A 17363-nucleotide genomic window follows, 5' to 3' on the forward strand; every position below is an offset into this window, starting at 1 on the left:
GTTCTGGAAAAGAACCAAGGAGAAAATTAGATAGTCTCCTCTCGTGTTGGCTTTACTTTCTGTCTGGTTAGAAAATGAATGAAAATGAGCTGTCCAGGCAGAATCGCATCATGTATTCTTGCCAAAGGATTGCAAGCAATATGAATACAGCAGCCTCCTTGTACAGGTCCACCACCAATTTTCCGGCACCCTTGATTTCAGAGCCTTGCCGGATTATCTGTTTTGTCGGAACAACAGAGGTCACGTTATAATACAATACACCCCTGATTTAGACTGTAGACTTTAAACTTTGTAGATACAGAGTGGAAACAGGCCCTTTGCCTCACCAAGTACATGCCAACCAGTGATCACCCTATACGCTAACACTATCCTACACACTGGGGATAATTTATTATTTTCACAAAGCCAATTAGCCGACAAAACTGTATGTCTTTGGAGTGTGAGAGAAAAAACCAGAGCACCCGGAGAAAATCTATGCACCCGGAGAAAATCTATGCAGTCAAAGGAAAAACATATAAATGCTGTAGGGACGACACCTGGGGTCATGATTGAACCCGGGTCTCTGGCTTAAATATAGCTGTAAGGCAGCAACCGTTGCACCACTGTGCCACCTCTGATCTACTCATTTTAAAGGATTCCCCTTCACCACTCTCTGTGTGAAAAAAGTTCTTCTCCCATCTCGGTTTTAAAGGATGCTGTGACCCCTGTCTCTAAAGCAATCCATGAAACTTAAATAAAACAAATATTAAATGTAAATTAAATTTACAGTGAAACGTTCGTTTCTCACATGGCAAGGGCAGCCCGGGCACCCGTTAACGATTTGCCCCTTGGAAGTCCCAATGAGGGTTGGATTGGAGGCTGCCCATGGTGCCGTGGTGCCAATTTCCTTGCAGATCCCCGCTGATCTGAGATTTGCCAAAAATGTGGTAGGGTGGGCTCAGCCTCTGAGAGGAGTCGAAAGGCACTGGAACAGCCTGCCTAGGCCACCAGGGGGGCTGAGATACTGGCCCGCAAAGTTGGCCTCAGAGGTCGGCCATGGGAATGGATACACTGGCCCCAGCCGGGCTGAAATTCCAGAGCCCCGGCCACAGGAGGGGAAATTTGACCCACCTATCGGAAATCCTGACACGGATGTCCCCATGAGTTTGAGATTGGCCATCTCACCGGACCTAAGCGCCACATTTTGGTGTTGGCTTCTGGGGGACATTTCTCCAGTACTCTCTTGTAATTTTGTCCTGATTAAAGGAGATGCCAGACAATCAGTTGCCTGAAAATCAGCGGTGGACCTGTACCTTAGTCTAGGACCAGAGATAGTTCAGGATGTCGGGAAGGGGCAAAAATGTCTTATGTTTTCTCAGCTACAGATTACAAAGTCAAAAGTCAAAGTCAAAGTAGCCTTTATTGTCATTCAGACCTTTCGGTCTGAACAAAATTTTGTTGCCTTGCAGTCATACATATAATTAAAATGACAAAAACACACAATAAACACAAATTTAACATCCACCACAGTGAGTTCACCAGGCACCTCCTCACTGTGATGGAAGGCAAAAAAAGTCCTTAAAGTCCTTGTCTCTTCCCTCCTTGTTCCCCCTCTGCGCCGAGGCGATCCAGGCCCCCGATGTTGTGACCCCACCGGGTGATGGTAAGTAAGTCAGTCCTGCGGCTGAATCCAAGCGCCACGAATGGGCCGGTTCAAACTCCGCGGCCTGGGTTGGTCGAAGCTGCCGCCCTCCAGTCCAGCGGACGAAGCTGTTACTGTGGGAGCTCCGGAAAACAGGTCACCAACCTGTGACCTGCGAGCTCCCGACGATGTCACCCTGGTTATTTCGGAAAAGTTGGTATGAGATATTTCCATTTAAAGAAGAGCCAGTTATTCTGTCCTACCATAAATCTGGATAAATAGTGGACACGAGGTCGGGTCACCACTGCCGCCAGAAAGTCACAGCTCCGAGGTCAGGCCGCTGCTGCCGCTGCTGCCAGAACGCCACAGCTCCGAGGTCGGGGCCGCCACTGCCGCTGCTGCCAGAACGCCACAGCTCCGAGGTCAGGGCCGCCCGCTGCTGCCAGAACGCCACAGCTCCGAGGTCGGGGCCGCCACTGCCGCTGCCGCCAGAACGCCACAGCTCCGAGGTCGGGCCGCCGCTGCCGATGGAACGCTGCCCCAGCTCCGAGGCCGCCAGCTCCGCTATTAGGCCTCGGCGTAGAAGGAGACGGGGGATATGACATACAAAGTCGCAACCCCCCAAAGGAAGAGACCAAAAACACGTTTCTCCATCCCACCCACACACATACACAACATAATAAAACCAAAAATTAACTAAAACAGGACAAAAGAACAAACAAAAAAGAAAAAAACAAACAGACTGCAGGCGAGCCGCAGCTGCTAAGGCAACGCCGCCATATAAACTTTGAAAGCTATTGACCAAAATAACTCCAGTGCACAATGCAGTGAACCATCTGTGCAGCCTACTGCGAGTAACATCTTTATTAGGCAGTATGTGTTCATCAGTGATGAAGGCTTGAGCCACATTTCATCACTCTCCTGGTCTGGTTTCTCCTTGATGGGGTCGGGAAGAAAATGTATCAGATTTCTGCTCCACTATTTACACCCATTCTTTTTCCCAGAGTAGGATGACAAGGATTAGAAGGTATAGATTTAAAGTGAGAGTGGCAGAGTTTAAAGGAGGCGCGCAGGGCAAGATTTTTTACACAGAAGATGGAATGCACTGTCAGGAGTGGTGGTGGAGGCGATTAATAGGCTTTTAGATTGGCGCATGAATATGGAGGAAGAAGGGGAATATGGATCATGTGCAGGCAGGTGAGTTTGGCCTATGGCGTTATGTTCTGCACAGACATTGTGGGACAGAAGGCCTGTTCCTGTGCTGTACTTTTCTATATTATAAGTTCATTCCCCACCATCCCTCTCCTATCATGGGTTTTTATTTACACTTTCTTTTCTCCCACATGTTGCTTGGTTTAAGGTGGGATAAATATGACATTGTGATATATAAAATAGAACAATCGCACAGAACATGTTGGATGGATGGATCTCTTTCCATGCCAGGAATCGTTCGATAGATTTTCCACCCCATATGTTCATTTCAGTTTGGAGTCATTAACAGGCATGGAACTCAATTTGTGTAGTTGAATGTCCACAGAGTAATTTGGACATCAAAACTAACTTCCCAGTCATTGACCCATTCTTAACACAGTCATGTGTACATATCTATAAATTGTACAACCAAACATGTTAGCGAATGAGGATGTGTCTACCTTCGATTTATAGACAATAGGTGCAGGTGTAGGCCATTTGGCCCTCTTGAGCCAGCACCACCATTCAATGGGATCATGGCTAATCATCCCCAATCAATACCCCGTTCCTGCCTTCTCCCCATATCCCCTGACTATGCTATCTTTAAGAGCCCTATCTAGCTCTCTCTTGAAAGTATCCAGAGGACAGGCCTCCACCAGGTCTGAGGCCGAGAATTCCACAGACTCACAACTGTGTGAAAAACCAGCATCTGCAGTTTTTTCCTACACATGTTAGCGAATGAATTGTTTAACAATTAGAATCAAAGTGCCAGTGGGGAGTAAAATAAATGGGCAAATATTAAAGATATTGTAATTATTTTCCCTGGATCTTTTTTTCTGCAGTAATCAATTTGGAAACATTCAGAAATCTTAGCTCAAATAGAACTGCTGCAATTATTAATTACTCTGTACTTTTTTTGATACTTAAATTTACATATGAAAGTTCACATTGCATCATATCAAGCTGTTGGATATCATATCACAATGAAACTGCAACCACAGATAATACACGTCTGTTGATGCACTGTGATATGCTATCCAATAGCAACAATGTTATGTTAGTGTATTTAAATCGATGGAAATAACAAGCTGTAGAGATAGATATTAGCAACTACTTTGATATCACTTGCTTCACGCTTGTGTCCAGTCAAACTTACTACCAATGAGTATAACTGGCAATTAGTCTTCAAGGCAGTTTTTCTTCATCACAGCTGTTCTCAGTTGTATTCTGTCTGAAATTCAGTGAAGTCTGGAATGATGAAGACACTCTCAATTTCCGCTTCTGTTCCTGGTAGAGCTGATTAAAGCTTTGTTCTCCCTGCTGGTTTGGGCTTGGCAGAATAGATGCTGTCAGCTTTAATAGATATGTTAACCATGTTGAGGATTGGCGTCTGAGGCAGTTGCGAATAGAAAGACAAGTGGTCAAGGAATGGATCGCGAGAAAGAACTGAGTAGCAAATTGAAATGGAGTAAGTCGAGCGATGGAGTTAGAGGAATACAAGAAACTAAGCTGCTTTATACGATAAATAAACAAAATGTCTGTGGAAAAGGAAAGTGAATGCTCAAACAAGCAAGTGAGGATGATGCAGAAGGGAAAAAGCAGATTGATCAAGAGAAGCTTATTCAGCTCCTTGTTTTATTTGTGGCATTGATTTCCAATAAGAATTTCCATTTCTGGGTTGGAATGGAAGGTTTTGAATGGAGAATGCACTTTGCCATCTTTATACTGAATCAGCCAAGGGACTGTAAGTAAACAATGCAAGTGTTTATGTATAAGAACATGGAAGATCTGAGGTTCAGAATAGGAAAGTACCACAAGGTCCAGAGAGTGCGTTTAACCTTCCAACAATATTCTTCCATCCAAGTATCTTTCTCATTTGACATACATCTTGTTATGCTTTTGTACCAACTACAAATGCTAGTAAAGACAGATGATGTGTTCAGAGAGAAAATAAGTAGATTGCTTCCTACTTGACAGTTTCTTTCCTCCTATGCAGAGCTACCTGTGCATGTGTCTTCCTGGCTGGGAAGGGAATTTCTGTGAACTAAGAGTCAATGAGTGTGCCTCCGAACCTTGTGCAAACAGAGGAACGTGTACGGATCTTGTAAACGGCTATCAGTGAGTACCCAATCCAAAAGTCATGGACATCCTTGTTCATGAATAATGTATTCTATGTTTGTGGGTAATTAAAGGGATTTACAATCCGAGTATGAAATTGTGTTGAACCTACCATCCAGTTTCACACAACCCTCCATTCTCTCCTGATAAGGTAATAATGCAAACATTTTCTTCCATTCTCCTTCAACTACCCCATGGTTTCTCTTTTATCTACTTCATGTCTTGCCCTTAACATTCTGTGCAATTTTTCTTCGATCCCCAAAGTGAATATTTAGTGACTGTCTTCTATTTGTGTCTTAAGTCTTGACATCATAGAATGAGGCCATTCATCCCATCAAGTCTAAGCATCTCTCGTGAACATTCCAATTAGCCCCATTCCCTACTTATTTCTCTATGACATATTTTCTCTCCAAGCCCATCGATTCCTGCCTATTCTCCTGCCAGCCACCTACTCTAGTTACAAATCAGTATGTCTTTGGGATGTGGTTGAAAATCGGAACATGTGGAGGAAACTAACATGGTCACAGGGAGAATATGCAAACTCCACAGACAGCACCCAAGATCATGATCATACCTGATTCAATGGAGCTGAATGGCAGCAGCACTAACTGCTCCACCAAAAGCTTCATATTATGGCTCCTGTTTTCGAACACCAGCAAGTGAAACCACCTTGTACCTATCCACCCTAACAGGTGTCTTTTTACTTTAAACATTATCTGTTGCACCACCACTCATTATCTCCTTTATTGAGCCAAGTGCCCCAGCCCATTCAGTCTTTCTCACCAATTATAACCTCTTGGTTCGATTAACTTGTAGATTTTTGTTTTGCAATTTTGCCTGATTCTCTGTATCGTCTTTATAATGCCAAGACCAAAACTGATGTATTGGTGGCAGAGTGACTTCCCTTTACATCAAGTTGGGAGTTGGCCACCTGGCATCAAAGACTTCTTGTAAAATTAAAATCAATTGACTTCAAGGGGAAAGCACTCCAATAGTTGAATAAAGGAAGTTGGTTATGCTTGGAGGAGAAGAGCCATCTCAACCACAGGTCATCATTTCAGAAGTCCCTCAGGACAGTGTCCAAGGCATATAAGCTGCTTCATCAATGACCATCTTCCATTATAAGGTCAGAAGTGGGGATGTTTGTTGAAGATTGCATAAAGTTTGCTTCCATTCACAATTTCTCAGCAAATGAGGCATGCATCACTTGCATCCAACAAGAAGTAAACAATATTGAGATATAGGCTAGTAAGTGGCGAGCAACATTTGGGCCACTAAAATGCCAGTCAATGGCTGTCTCCAACAAGGAAAGTTTGACCATCCACCGTTAATGTCCTGTGGCATTACCATTGCTGCATCTTCCAATGACAACATCCTCAGGGTCATCTTTAATCAAAATCTCAACTTGATCAGCTACATGAATTTTGTTGTTACAAGAGCAGGTCAGTGACAGGATCTCCTGTAATAGATTACTCATCCTCTGATTTCAACCCTTTGCAAATAAGCAGTGTGAAGTGACGTCAAATCATGTTGAGTTTACTGTCATATGCATAAGTTCAGGAGGTACAGGTAAAATGAAAATCTTGCCTCTCGCTGCTGCATCACAGGCACAAAGACTGAGACAAACATACTAAAATTAAATTATACATAAATTATACATAAGATTCTGCAGGAAGAAGTAAAAAGAAAAAAGTTGTGCAAATAAAAAATCATTAGTTATAACAGAATTAGAAAAATAAAAACAAGTCTGTGATAGTGCAAGAAATAGTCCAATGCACTCTGTTGATAAGATAGGATTAGGGTTGTGCAGGCTGCTTCTAAAACCTGATAGTTGCAGGAAAGTAGCTGATGCTGAACCTGGTGGTGCGAAATGTCAGGCTTCTCTACGTCTTGCCCGGTGGTGGGAACAAGAAGACGGATAGCGGGGATTCTTATGATAGATGCTGTCTTCTTGAGGCAGCGCCTCAGGTAGATGCTTTTGATGGACTGCGCTGAGTCTGTACAGTCTTTTATGTTCTTGTGCTCCCTATTGCATGAATTAATGCATCTCTAAAAGCTCACACGAAGCTCAGCACTGTCTACCAAAAAGAGGCTCATTCCTCTCCTCCCCCACACCGATACCTAAACATTCATGGCCCAGTCGTCTAGCACAGTGGCTATACTGTGAATCAAACTGGAATAACTTACTCGGACCACATCAGTAGTACCTTGCCAGCTTGTGATCACTCCCATCAAGAAGAGTAAGGATGGCCGATGTTTTGCGATGACAATCCCTAATGGTTACTCTCCAATGCACCTGACTTGAAAATATACCACCAGTCAAATCCTGAAACTCCCTCCCCAGCCGTACTTTGGTACACAATTCAACAAAAGAACTGCAGCAATTTGAGATGACAAATCATCACCACCTTCTCAAGGGCAATAAATACTGTCCTTGCCATTGATAGTTGACAGGAACTAAAAAATTAATTATGAAATAATTGTGCATTTATTGTAATTTTTAGATTTATAAAGCACTATTTCACAAAATTAAACATTGTAAAGATGGAAGCAAAATCCAATAGAAAACCCAAGAGCTTCATTTTAAATACTGAAACAGATATGTGGCTATTCAACTGGTGATCCATCAAAGATTAAGAAGGACTTAGTAATTTTTCAAACAGGCAAGGGAACTACCAGCTCTTTCAATGGAAATAATGCCTCTGCACAAGTCTAGGATTTATCTGTCCAAGAATCACTATGGCACTTGGTAATCTGTCTCTGCATTCTGTGCAGCGAGACCCAGACTTTCTGCACTCTCCCAAATTACTTGGGAGAAATTATCTCTGCGATCCTCGCAAGGTCAGACTGATTGAGGTAGTGAAAACAAAATTAATTTCATTCTTGGCCTTAGGGTGAGGAAAAAAAAGCAGTAAATATTTAAATTGATTTGACTTTTTTTTCTGCTCAAAGGTTTAATTGTTTTATTTTTACTTTTATTCATTTTTATCAATTATGTCATATACATTTATAAATAATCAAGGCTCAACCATGATCTTAGCCTCCTGTTAAACCTGTTAAATCCTTCTGGGAACAGGATCTTAGCCTGAGGCCTACACTACTGAGGCCTGAGTTTAGAGATACAGCATGGAAACAGGCCCTCCGGCCCACTGAGACCAGTGATCAATCCGTACACTAACATTATCCTACATACTTGGGACAATTTACAATTTTACCAAAGTCAATTAACCTACAAACCCGCAATGGCTGCCTCGCCAACAGTCTATCTGTCCCCTTCTTCGTCGTTGTTTTTTTAGTATGTATTAAATGTATGTTTTTAGTGTTCTTTAGCTTGTTGTATGTGCAGGGTGGGGGAGGGAGTTGGGGGAAGCTTTTTCTAATCTCTTACCTCAAGGGAGATGTGATTTTTTTAAACGTATCGTATATCCGTCCTAACTGCACGGATATAACATCAAGGAGTCGGCGGCCTTTGCTGGAGACCGATTTCGAGAGCTCCACCGCAGTGCCTGCGGGACTTTAACATCGCGGAGCTCACGGTCCTTTTGCCAGGGATCGACCTCTGAGCTCTACCGCAGGTGCCTTCAGAATTTAACATCGTGGTGCCCGCGGTCTCTGGTCAGAGATCGACTTCGGGAACTCCAAGCCATAGGAGCTTCGACCGCCCAGACGCGGGGGCTTCGATTGCCCTGACAGATGGTTCGACGGCCCCGACCGGGGGAGAAATAAGAGGGAAGAAGATCAGACATCAGACTTTATTACCTTCTATCCCAGTATAGGAATGTGAGGAATCCGCTGTGGTGGATGGTTATGCTAACTTTTATGTAGATGTGTGTCTTGTTGCTTTTTTTGGTATGGCTGTATGGTAATTCGCATATCACACTGTACACGTGACAATAAAAGAACTTTGAAACCTTTGATCTTTTATATGTGGGAGGAAACCAAAGCACCCAGAGAAAACCCATGCAGCCAAAGGGAGAGCATACAAACCTCGTACAGACGGCACCCATAGTCAGGGTCGAATCCAGGTCTCTGGCGCTGTTAGGCAGCAACTCTACTGCTGTGCCACTGTCCCGTCACTGATGGACTTGGGCAGTAGGATGCCAGCGAGGTCAGCTGCCCACATCTGTCTCCCGCCCGAGTTGCGGGGTCGAAGAGCTCCTGGAGCGGGGCCTAACACCATTGCCCCGCGCGGCTGGAACGGCCACGGGACTTTGCGAGCGCACACCGGGGGTTCCAACACCAAGACCCGGTGTGCGACCTCGCACCACCCGGCGTGGCTTCAATGGCCGCGGGACAATCGCCATCGCCAGCCGGGGGCTATGACTTTGACTCTGACATCGGGGGGAGGAGAGTGCAGTGGAGAGATAAGTTTTTTTTTGGCCTCCATCACAGTTATGTGATGGATGTTTATGTTAAATGTAATTATGTTGTGTCTGGGGTCTATTTGTGTGTATTGTATGGCTGCAGAAACGGCATTTTGTTTGGACCTCCAGGGGTCCAAATGACAATTAAATTGACTCTTGACTCTCTCTTGACTCTTGAAGGTGCTGGTGGGGCCACACCCAAGATGATCTAACCAATTATTTAAATCTTTATCCAGCAGATTAATAATAAAGTAAATGGAATTTCCTTTAACATGTTTGCCAACCCAGTCTTCTTTATGGCAGACTATAGACTTCTAAAGCAAGTGAGCACGGTCTTGATAGTGAGAGAAAGAGGAGATTATGAATCTCCAAATAAATCAATAGTTTTTAACCAAACTGAAACTGCTGGAAGGTTGGTTGGGATTGGAATTCATTTAGAGAAAAATCAAAGTTGCTGGCTCAGGAAAATCTTATTTTGCCAAAATCAATTTCAAAAACTTGTGTTTCCTTTCATGAAAAAGAAGAATTGATTTTGTATTACTGCTTTGGTGCACTTATTGGTGCAACATAAAGAATAGCCCATAAAGAAAGCAATAATCAGAGAATTGGCAGCATAGATTTTAACACACTTGAGGAAAACTCTATCAATTTTCTGATCCCACCTGAGTAATTTATGGGCCTCTTTGTGCCTCCGCCCTTGTATGAACCTCGAAAGGGAGTTTTAATATCCCTTCTAAATGTGCTGTGCACAATCACTACTTTAAACATCAAACATCACACAATTCACCCCTCCTCATCCCTGTAACCTCCCTCAGCTCTAAAATGTCCCTGCTGAGTTTCATACTTCACTGAGTCTAACCTCTCTCAGGCCCTGAATGCCTTTGCCGCCTCATTGTCAGGCCTGATTTGAGCTGACAAGATCCGAGGCTGTGAAATACATTTCCTTGTTTCTGCACTTCACCATTTGCCTCTCTCCTTTTTTGGGAGGAACTATCATCTTCAATCAATAGTTTGCTCATCCATCCTAATCTCGCTTTACGTGGCTGTCTCAGATTCAGTTTGCTGAAGTCCATTTGAAACACCTTGGCAATTTTCATTCTGTCAAAGGCCTTTGACAAATATATGCTCTTATTAGACTGCATGCAGGACATTGAAAGATTCAACAGGAATGTTCAAGAGGAAAGCAATACGTACATAGTTGTAGTTTAGTTTAGAGATACAGCACAGAAACAGGCCCTTTGGCCCATCGAGTCCGCACCGACCAGTGATCCCCGCAAAACCCAGCACATGCCTAAACACTAGGGCCAATTTACACGTATACCAAGTATACAACCCCAGGCCAATTAACCTACAAACCTGTACGTCTTTGGAGTGTGGGAGGAAACCGAAGATCACGGACAAAACCCACGCGGTCACGGGGAGAACGTACAAACTCCATACAGACTGCACCCGTAGTTGGGATCGAACCCGGGTCTCTGGCACTGCAAGCGCTGAAAGGCAGCAACTCTACAGCTGCACCACCACATGTGGGAGCTCAGAAAGAATATATTTTTTGAAATTGTGGTGGTTGCAGGGAAAATGCAGGTGTATGGGACTAATTGGATAATCCCTTTGAAGACAACGTCGCTGTGCCCTCAATCTTTCAGAAGAGAGGTGCACATGGTTTCTTGAAGACGTCATACAATTTGAAACATGGCATCAATATTTTAAATTCTTCATTCGAGAGTTAGATGGCTTTAAATTTTATTTTTGGTGTGAATTCAATTTTGTAATGATGGAGGGCAGAATCTTTCCATTGCATTTCTTTTATAGCTAGTCTTTCCATGGCAACAATTATGCAGTTCCTGCGAAAACATTGTCTGCAAGATGTGGGTACATGTGGGAGTTTTGATGGCAAGGCATAATTAGATTTTGCCAGATTACTTGATGAGATGATAAGAATTAAACCATAGATATTAGCCAACCCATGAATTACATGCTTTGACTGTTGCTGAGTCATCATATGGACTGTATGATTTCATGACTCAGAAAGTTTTCAATGAACACTACTGCAACTGTGAACAATCTGTCTTTCCAATGGACAGAAGGGATTTGTTTAAGCTTTTCTCGTCTTTCTCATTTTGTTTTGTCCATGCATCGTTCAATTGCCACCAATTGAGCCAATCTCCAATTGTCACCACTTGAGGCATCTCGGGCTCATTGCAACAAGCTATTTATAGGGGGCCTAACAATAGCCAGTTGCCATCATTGTGGGTATCAGACAAAGGTGGCGTTCTTACGGCTTGAAATACTCTCCCTGATTTCGACACTCAACCATTCACACTTCATTTAGATGTGATTGTTATGGTTACTTTTGGAACTAACAGCACTGACTGAAAAATAACTTGCAATTGCAAAATAATTTTCACAAACTTAGGATGTCCCAAAAAACGTTGCAGCCAAGGAAGTGCTTTTGAAGTGAAGTCATTATTGTAATTCTGGGAAAGTAATTAATCCAAGGCAGCCATAATCAGTAAGAGGAAAACATCTAAGCACCAGCCAAATTGGCCACATAAACAGTTTTTATCTTCTTCTTATTGAGTCCACATCACAAGATAAGAAACTGTTCAGCCAGAGCTGAACATACCTCTCGGCATCTGCATACAATGGCGTCTTGCGCTTCTTGTGCCTAGTGGTGGAATGATTGGTGGAAATAGGGCTGCGACTTTAACGCTCTTAATGAAATAAAGTCTGCCAATCACGAAATAGAGTGATCAGAGCTCTCTTGCTGATCCTATTGGAAATAATTGGTATGGATATTCATTGTCAAGATTAATAGCAACCTAACATTCAATGATTTTAACCTCAACTTTTTCTAAATGATTTCATTTTTCTTACAAATTATTTTCAATTTATTGAAAGAGTTGAAATTAGGCTGGTGTTGACGGGATATTGCTAGCTTCAATCTATGTGCACAATACAGGAGCGTTGAATAAGGAACCCCTGCACCGTTTGTCTCTACATTAAGTATATGTATCACTATGCCTTTTGGCCCTGTGACTTAACTAAATGTCAATGAGAGCGTCTGAGTTAAAACAATCTGGTAATATGTTCAATTATATAAGTGCCCTGTTTGAGATGAAGTGTTTAACTGAAAGGACAAAACACAATCTGCTTGCAACACAAGCACATTTGAACCCCAGAACAATGCATCTTTTTAGTGTGTAATGGAGTTAAAAAAAAAATACTCTGATGTTATATTGAAAATGTTATTTATCTACAGTGAAATATTTTATCTTCCTTTATTAAATCAGATATTGGCAGGACTCTCAATTGTGGTTTGGTAGATTAGATATTGTACTGGCCTCCTTTCAGTATGAATGTCTGAAGCAATGTCAGAGTATTGAGATAAAGGACTGAAGTATGGCCATTCGTTGCCCAATGGTCCATTAAGCTAATGACCTTTCTGTTTAATGTTTTTGTAGCTGCACATGTAGTCCAGGCTGGCAAGGGTCAGTTTGCACAGAAGATGTGGATGAATGTGATTGCAATCCCTGCCAGAATGGTGCCACCTGCTTTGAGCCTGCCATTCCTGGAATATTTGAATGCATCTGTCCCCCATTCTTCACTGGTGACCTGTGTGAGCAGTCGTTTAATCCATGTGCCATCCACAACAACCCATGCAGTAATCTTTCCACTTGCATTACACAAAGCAACGGGACAGCTCTCTGCATCTGCCAGCCAGGTAAGAAAAATAATGCATGTTCAGATATCATAGAACCATACAGTACAGTAGCTGCTCCTTCAGCCCGGTGAGCCTGAGCTAAATATCTTATTCTCCACAAATTCCCATCAATTCCCCTGGATTCTACCGCTTACTAACACACTCGGGGCAATTTAAAGTGGCCAATTAACCTACCAATCAGCACATCTTTGAGCATGGAAGCAAATCACACCACCCGGAGAAAATCTGCGGGGTCATTGGGAAAACGTGAAAATATGCACTAACAGCACCAGAGGTTAGTATTGAACCTGTTTCACAGAGGCTGAGATGCAGCAGATCTATCTGCTGTGCCAGTGTGCTGCCTGAAGATTGACCTCTATAGCTGGAAATAATTATTGTATGGAGGCTTACTCTTTGTACGTGGTTCCCAAATCCAATCCAACAATGCTCCCTGTGGCTGCAGCTTCCTCACATCCATACTTAATACATACCCCTCCATACTTAATACATTTCATTTTTAAATAAACTATAAAGTGTCTAAGTCTTCGTTCAAACATCTTTGATTTACTTTATTTCAGGAATGTAGTCATTTTTAAAATGTGATCTGTGACTAAAATGTTTGCCTCTCATCTGTATTCTTTCTCCCTTCAATTCTACCCGTTTTCAGTGCACCTTCCCACAAATGGTCTCATCAGCTGAGATAATGGTCTCTGTCCATGCATGTAGTCCCAGTGGCATTGGATGTTTTGCATGGATTACTTTACAGATTATTCCTGAAATGTTGGGGAAAACATTGCAAGGAACCAGGGATAAAGAATGGAAGTGAAACAATTTGACAGCTACCTCAGCGTTGGCACAGCCCAAATAGACCAAGTGGCTGCCTTCAATGTTGTATGTGTTTAAGAAGGAACTGCAGATGCTTTAAAATCGAAGGTACACAAAAATGCTGGAGAAACCCAGCGGTCTGAAGAAGGGTTTCGGCCCGAAACGTTGCCTATTTCCTTCGCTCCATAGATGCTGCTGCACCCGCTGAGTTTCTCCAACATTTTTGTGTGCTTTCAATGTTGTATGGTTCCCTGATGCTATAACACTCCAAATCTGTATTAGTTCATTGCAAAGCTGTTGCCAACTGTTAAAGAAATGTGAGGCGTAATTATATAAAATTATGAACTATGTGTAATTGCAAATCTGAGTTTATCATGCATCAGTTGTTTGTAAGAAAGGAACTGTCATGCTCCAGAACATTCTGTCTATCGCATTCTACCATGTTTATCAACTTATAATGCAGATGTGGTAAAATAATCAAAGTAAAGCCGAGGGTATTACGAAGTGGAATAAATTACAGGACCACAAGGAAAGACAGAGAGAGGAACTGAGGAAAAATTGAACTTAAAAATGTGTTTCTAAATTATGCCCACCATCTCCAAAACTGCTTTGCCTACTTAGGATGCATGTTGGCTAGCCAGCTTTATATCAATTTGACAATGATACCCTGAGTTTTGCTGAAGAATCTCTAATTTATTCATTTAAAGAGGTGACACAAAAACCAAACAAAATAAATGAGCTCAAGTTGGGAAAATAGAGAAATTCAAATACACAATCAGGCCATGGCATTTCAGATTTCCATTAAATATCTATTAAATTGCAAAATTCATATCACCCTAATGGAGTACATCACGTGTTGCATGAACCCAACTTAATTTTCAAAATAATTTGATTAGTGCTACAAAGCAAAATTGGTAAGAGATATATTGGGTGTTCTCCGTAACAAATATATTGTGTGTGTTGTACTATAATGAAGCATGTTTATATATGAGTTAGTCAGGGCATGGCTTTTGTGTTTTTTTGTCATTTCCATTTTGGGTATTCATCTCATCTGTGATATGAATACCATTGCTCAGATAATGTCTTTATGAAAAGAGTTTGTCAAGATAACAATGCTGTTTCACCGTGACTCACATTATTCTCCAGGCACTAAAGACTCCAATGTCATTGCTTTTTATAATGGGAATTTCCATGCCTAATAGACTAAAATGATTGCATCTACTGTAAAAGTATTTTTTTGCACAACATCAGATCTAGCAATAGTTAATCATCACAGTTTCCCACATTGCAATAACTAGTGCATATTGATGCAAAATTTCATACTTTGAATTTCATATAACATGATGTCCTACGCCAGTAACAATGAATTAATCCACTTGAAAGTGAAAATATTTTGAGCGTCTTTTTTTCCCGTGAACGCATTGGTTCGATTTCAGTTATTTTTATAAAGAGAGCATCTTAAATTAGTTTCAGAGTCAATGTGATGAAATTGGATCCTGCATGAGGGTCTCAAATAAACCTGGTAATTTTGTTTTAAAGGCATTAATTGAGAGTAGGAGGAGTTGATAAGTTTAACTTATTTCCTTTAGTTCCCTTCATCCATTATCCCTAGGATTTGAAAATAGATATCAGGGGATAAGTATTAGTACAGACTATTGTTGTCAGATCTTAAAAGCACCTACAGTACAAAAACAAAGCAGAATGTATCAGACTCCTGTTTAAACATCATGAACTGAGGTCAATGATGGAATAGATTCTCTCTTCTTCCTTAGAATCTGATGTGGTTGTTGACCATTCAGAACATCACATTTGTGACAACTGTTCAGCAGAGCAATTCAAAACTCATAGTTTGCCATATTCTCCCTCATGCAATGTCTACCTCAATGGTACAAGAGGCCTTAATGTCAAATTTTACAGGAACTCCTCCATTGTTGCTAACATATAAGGTGCGCAGAGAAAAGTTGGCTGGAATCTCGGGCTGAATTGGACGCTGGTGTGGGAGAATATTTTGTGCTCTTTTTTTTAATAAGAAAGAGAAAGAATCAGGCCCAATTGAAGATTGAAGCTGCTGATTTCAATCCACTCTCCTACACAGCCAGTTTTAAGCCCTTAAGGGAAAAGAATTTAAGGCTGTGCCTCATAACTTTCTGGGTAGCTAGATGAAGTTCTGGTCTGATTAGCTGTGATCTAGTTAAATGGTAAGACATTCAAAAAAATCAATGGCCTTACGCTGTTCTATGTCAAGACATAGTAATGCCTGAGAAAGGTATTGTTTTTCTTTCTTCCAAAGGAGGCAATGGAACTGAATATGATGTGAATTGATTGGATTATCAAGTGACATTTATCCACTCTATTCTGGCTGGGGCTTGGCTTGGATTCTGTCAGAACCATGACTCCAGGTCATGTTACAGCCATAGTTCAAACATAGATCAAATGCTTGCGTTCTAGATGTGGCGAGAGTGACTGCCCTTGGCCACAAGCAGCTTTTCAAGCAGTGTGGCATCAAGAAGTCAATGGACATAGTGGTAAGAATTCTTCAATGGTTCAAGGACAAATTCATATTAAAGCTAATTTTGTTAAAGATCTATCATTCAGCCCAGAACATCACAGAATCCTAGCCCTAACCATCTACAGCCGCTTCATCAGTTTGTTCTAACCTTCATCAAGTTAGAAGTAATGATGGGATGTTCAAAGATGGCGTTCAAGTAGGGATGTTCAGAGATAGCAGCGCCTCGCGGCAGCGGCCCCTGCAGTCTGTCTTTTTAATTTTTTATTTTTGTCCTGTTGAGAGTATAGTTTGGTTGTAGTTTATATATTGTTTTTAGCTTCGTACATGTGGTGGGTGGGACTTTTAAATCTCTTCCCTGTATGGGGGACCCGACCTTTTCCCTGTCGGGTTTCCGTTGTCATTTGGCCCGAGCACCGTGGATCGGCCTCCAACCGGAATGACCTGGGGGCTCCAGTCGCGGAGCCTGCGGACTCACCATTGTGGAGCTGGCCGGCTTCGGAGTGTGGAGAGCTATGGTGGCGCGCGGCTGCGACCTGACCCCGGAGCTTCGGAGGCTCCAGCCGCCGGCCCGGTGGACGGTGACATCGGGAGCTAGCGGGTCCCTGGTGGGAGACCGTTTTTTGAGCTCCAGCAATGGCAACTACTCCCGCCCGAATTGCGGGGTTGAAAACGACCCGGAGCGGGGCCTTACATCGCCCCGCACGGCTTTAACGGAACTTGCCATCGCCCGCCGGGAGCTCCAACATCAAGATTTTACATTGGGAGGAGAATGCAAAACAGGGGAGAGACAATGACTTTGCCTTCCATCACAGTGAGGAGGTGATTCACTGTGATGGATGTTTGTGTAAATTTTGTTAATTATGTGTCTTGGTTTTTTTTTCTTGCTGTATGACTGCAGAAACCAAATTTCATTTGAACTTAATCTGAGGTTCAAATGACTATAAACGGTATTGTATTGTATGATGATTGCCCGATATTCAATTCCATTTGCAACTCTTCAGCAAATCAAGCAGCCAATGTCTGCAAACAGCA

The 17363-nt window shown here is 42.3% G+C and overlaps 1 protein-coding gene across 1 annotated transcript in view; it reads left to right on the plus strand.

Annotated features, from left to right (window-relative positions):
* The first annotated feature begins 839 nt into the window (after nucleotides 1-839).
* Nucleotides 840-17363, plus strand: part of LOC129696864 (protein eyes shut homolog) — a 230041-nt gene continuing 213517 nt past the window's right edge. Inside the window, exons 1-3 of the mRNA XM_055634937.1 lie at nucleotides 840-926; nucleotides 4809-4930; nucleotides 12759-13018. Coding sequence (XP_055490912.1) covers nucleotides 840-926; nucleotides 4809-4930; nucleotides 12759-13018 — 469 coding nt within the window. The remainder of the gene's footprint in view (nucleotides 927-4808; nucleotides 4931-12758; nucleotides 13019-17363) is intronic.

The sequence above is a fragment of the Leucoraja erinacea genome, chromosome 5, assembly GCF_028641065.1.
Source record: "Leucoraja erinacea ecotype New England chromosome 5, Leri_hhj_1, whole genome shotgun sequence".
Lineage (NCBI taxonomy): Eukaryota > Metazoa > Chordata > Chondrichthyes > Rajiformes > Rajidae > Leucoraja > Leucoraja erinaceus.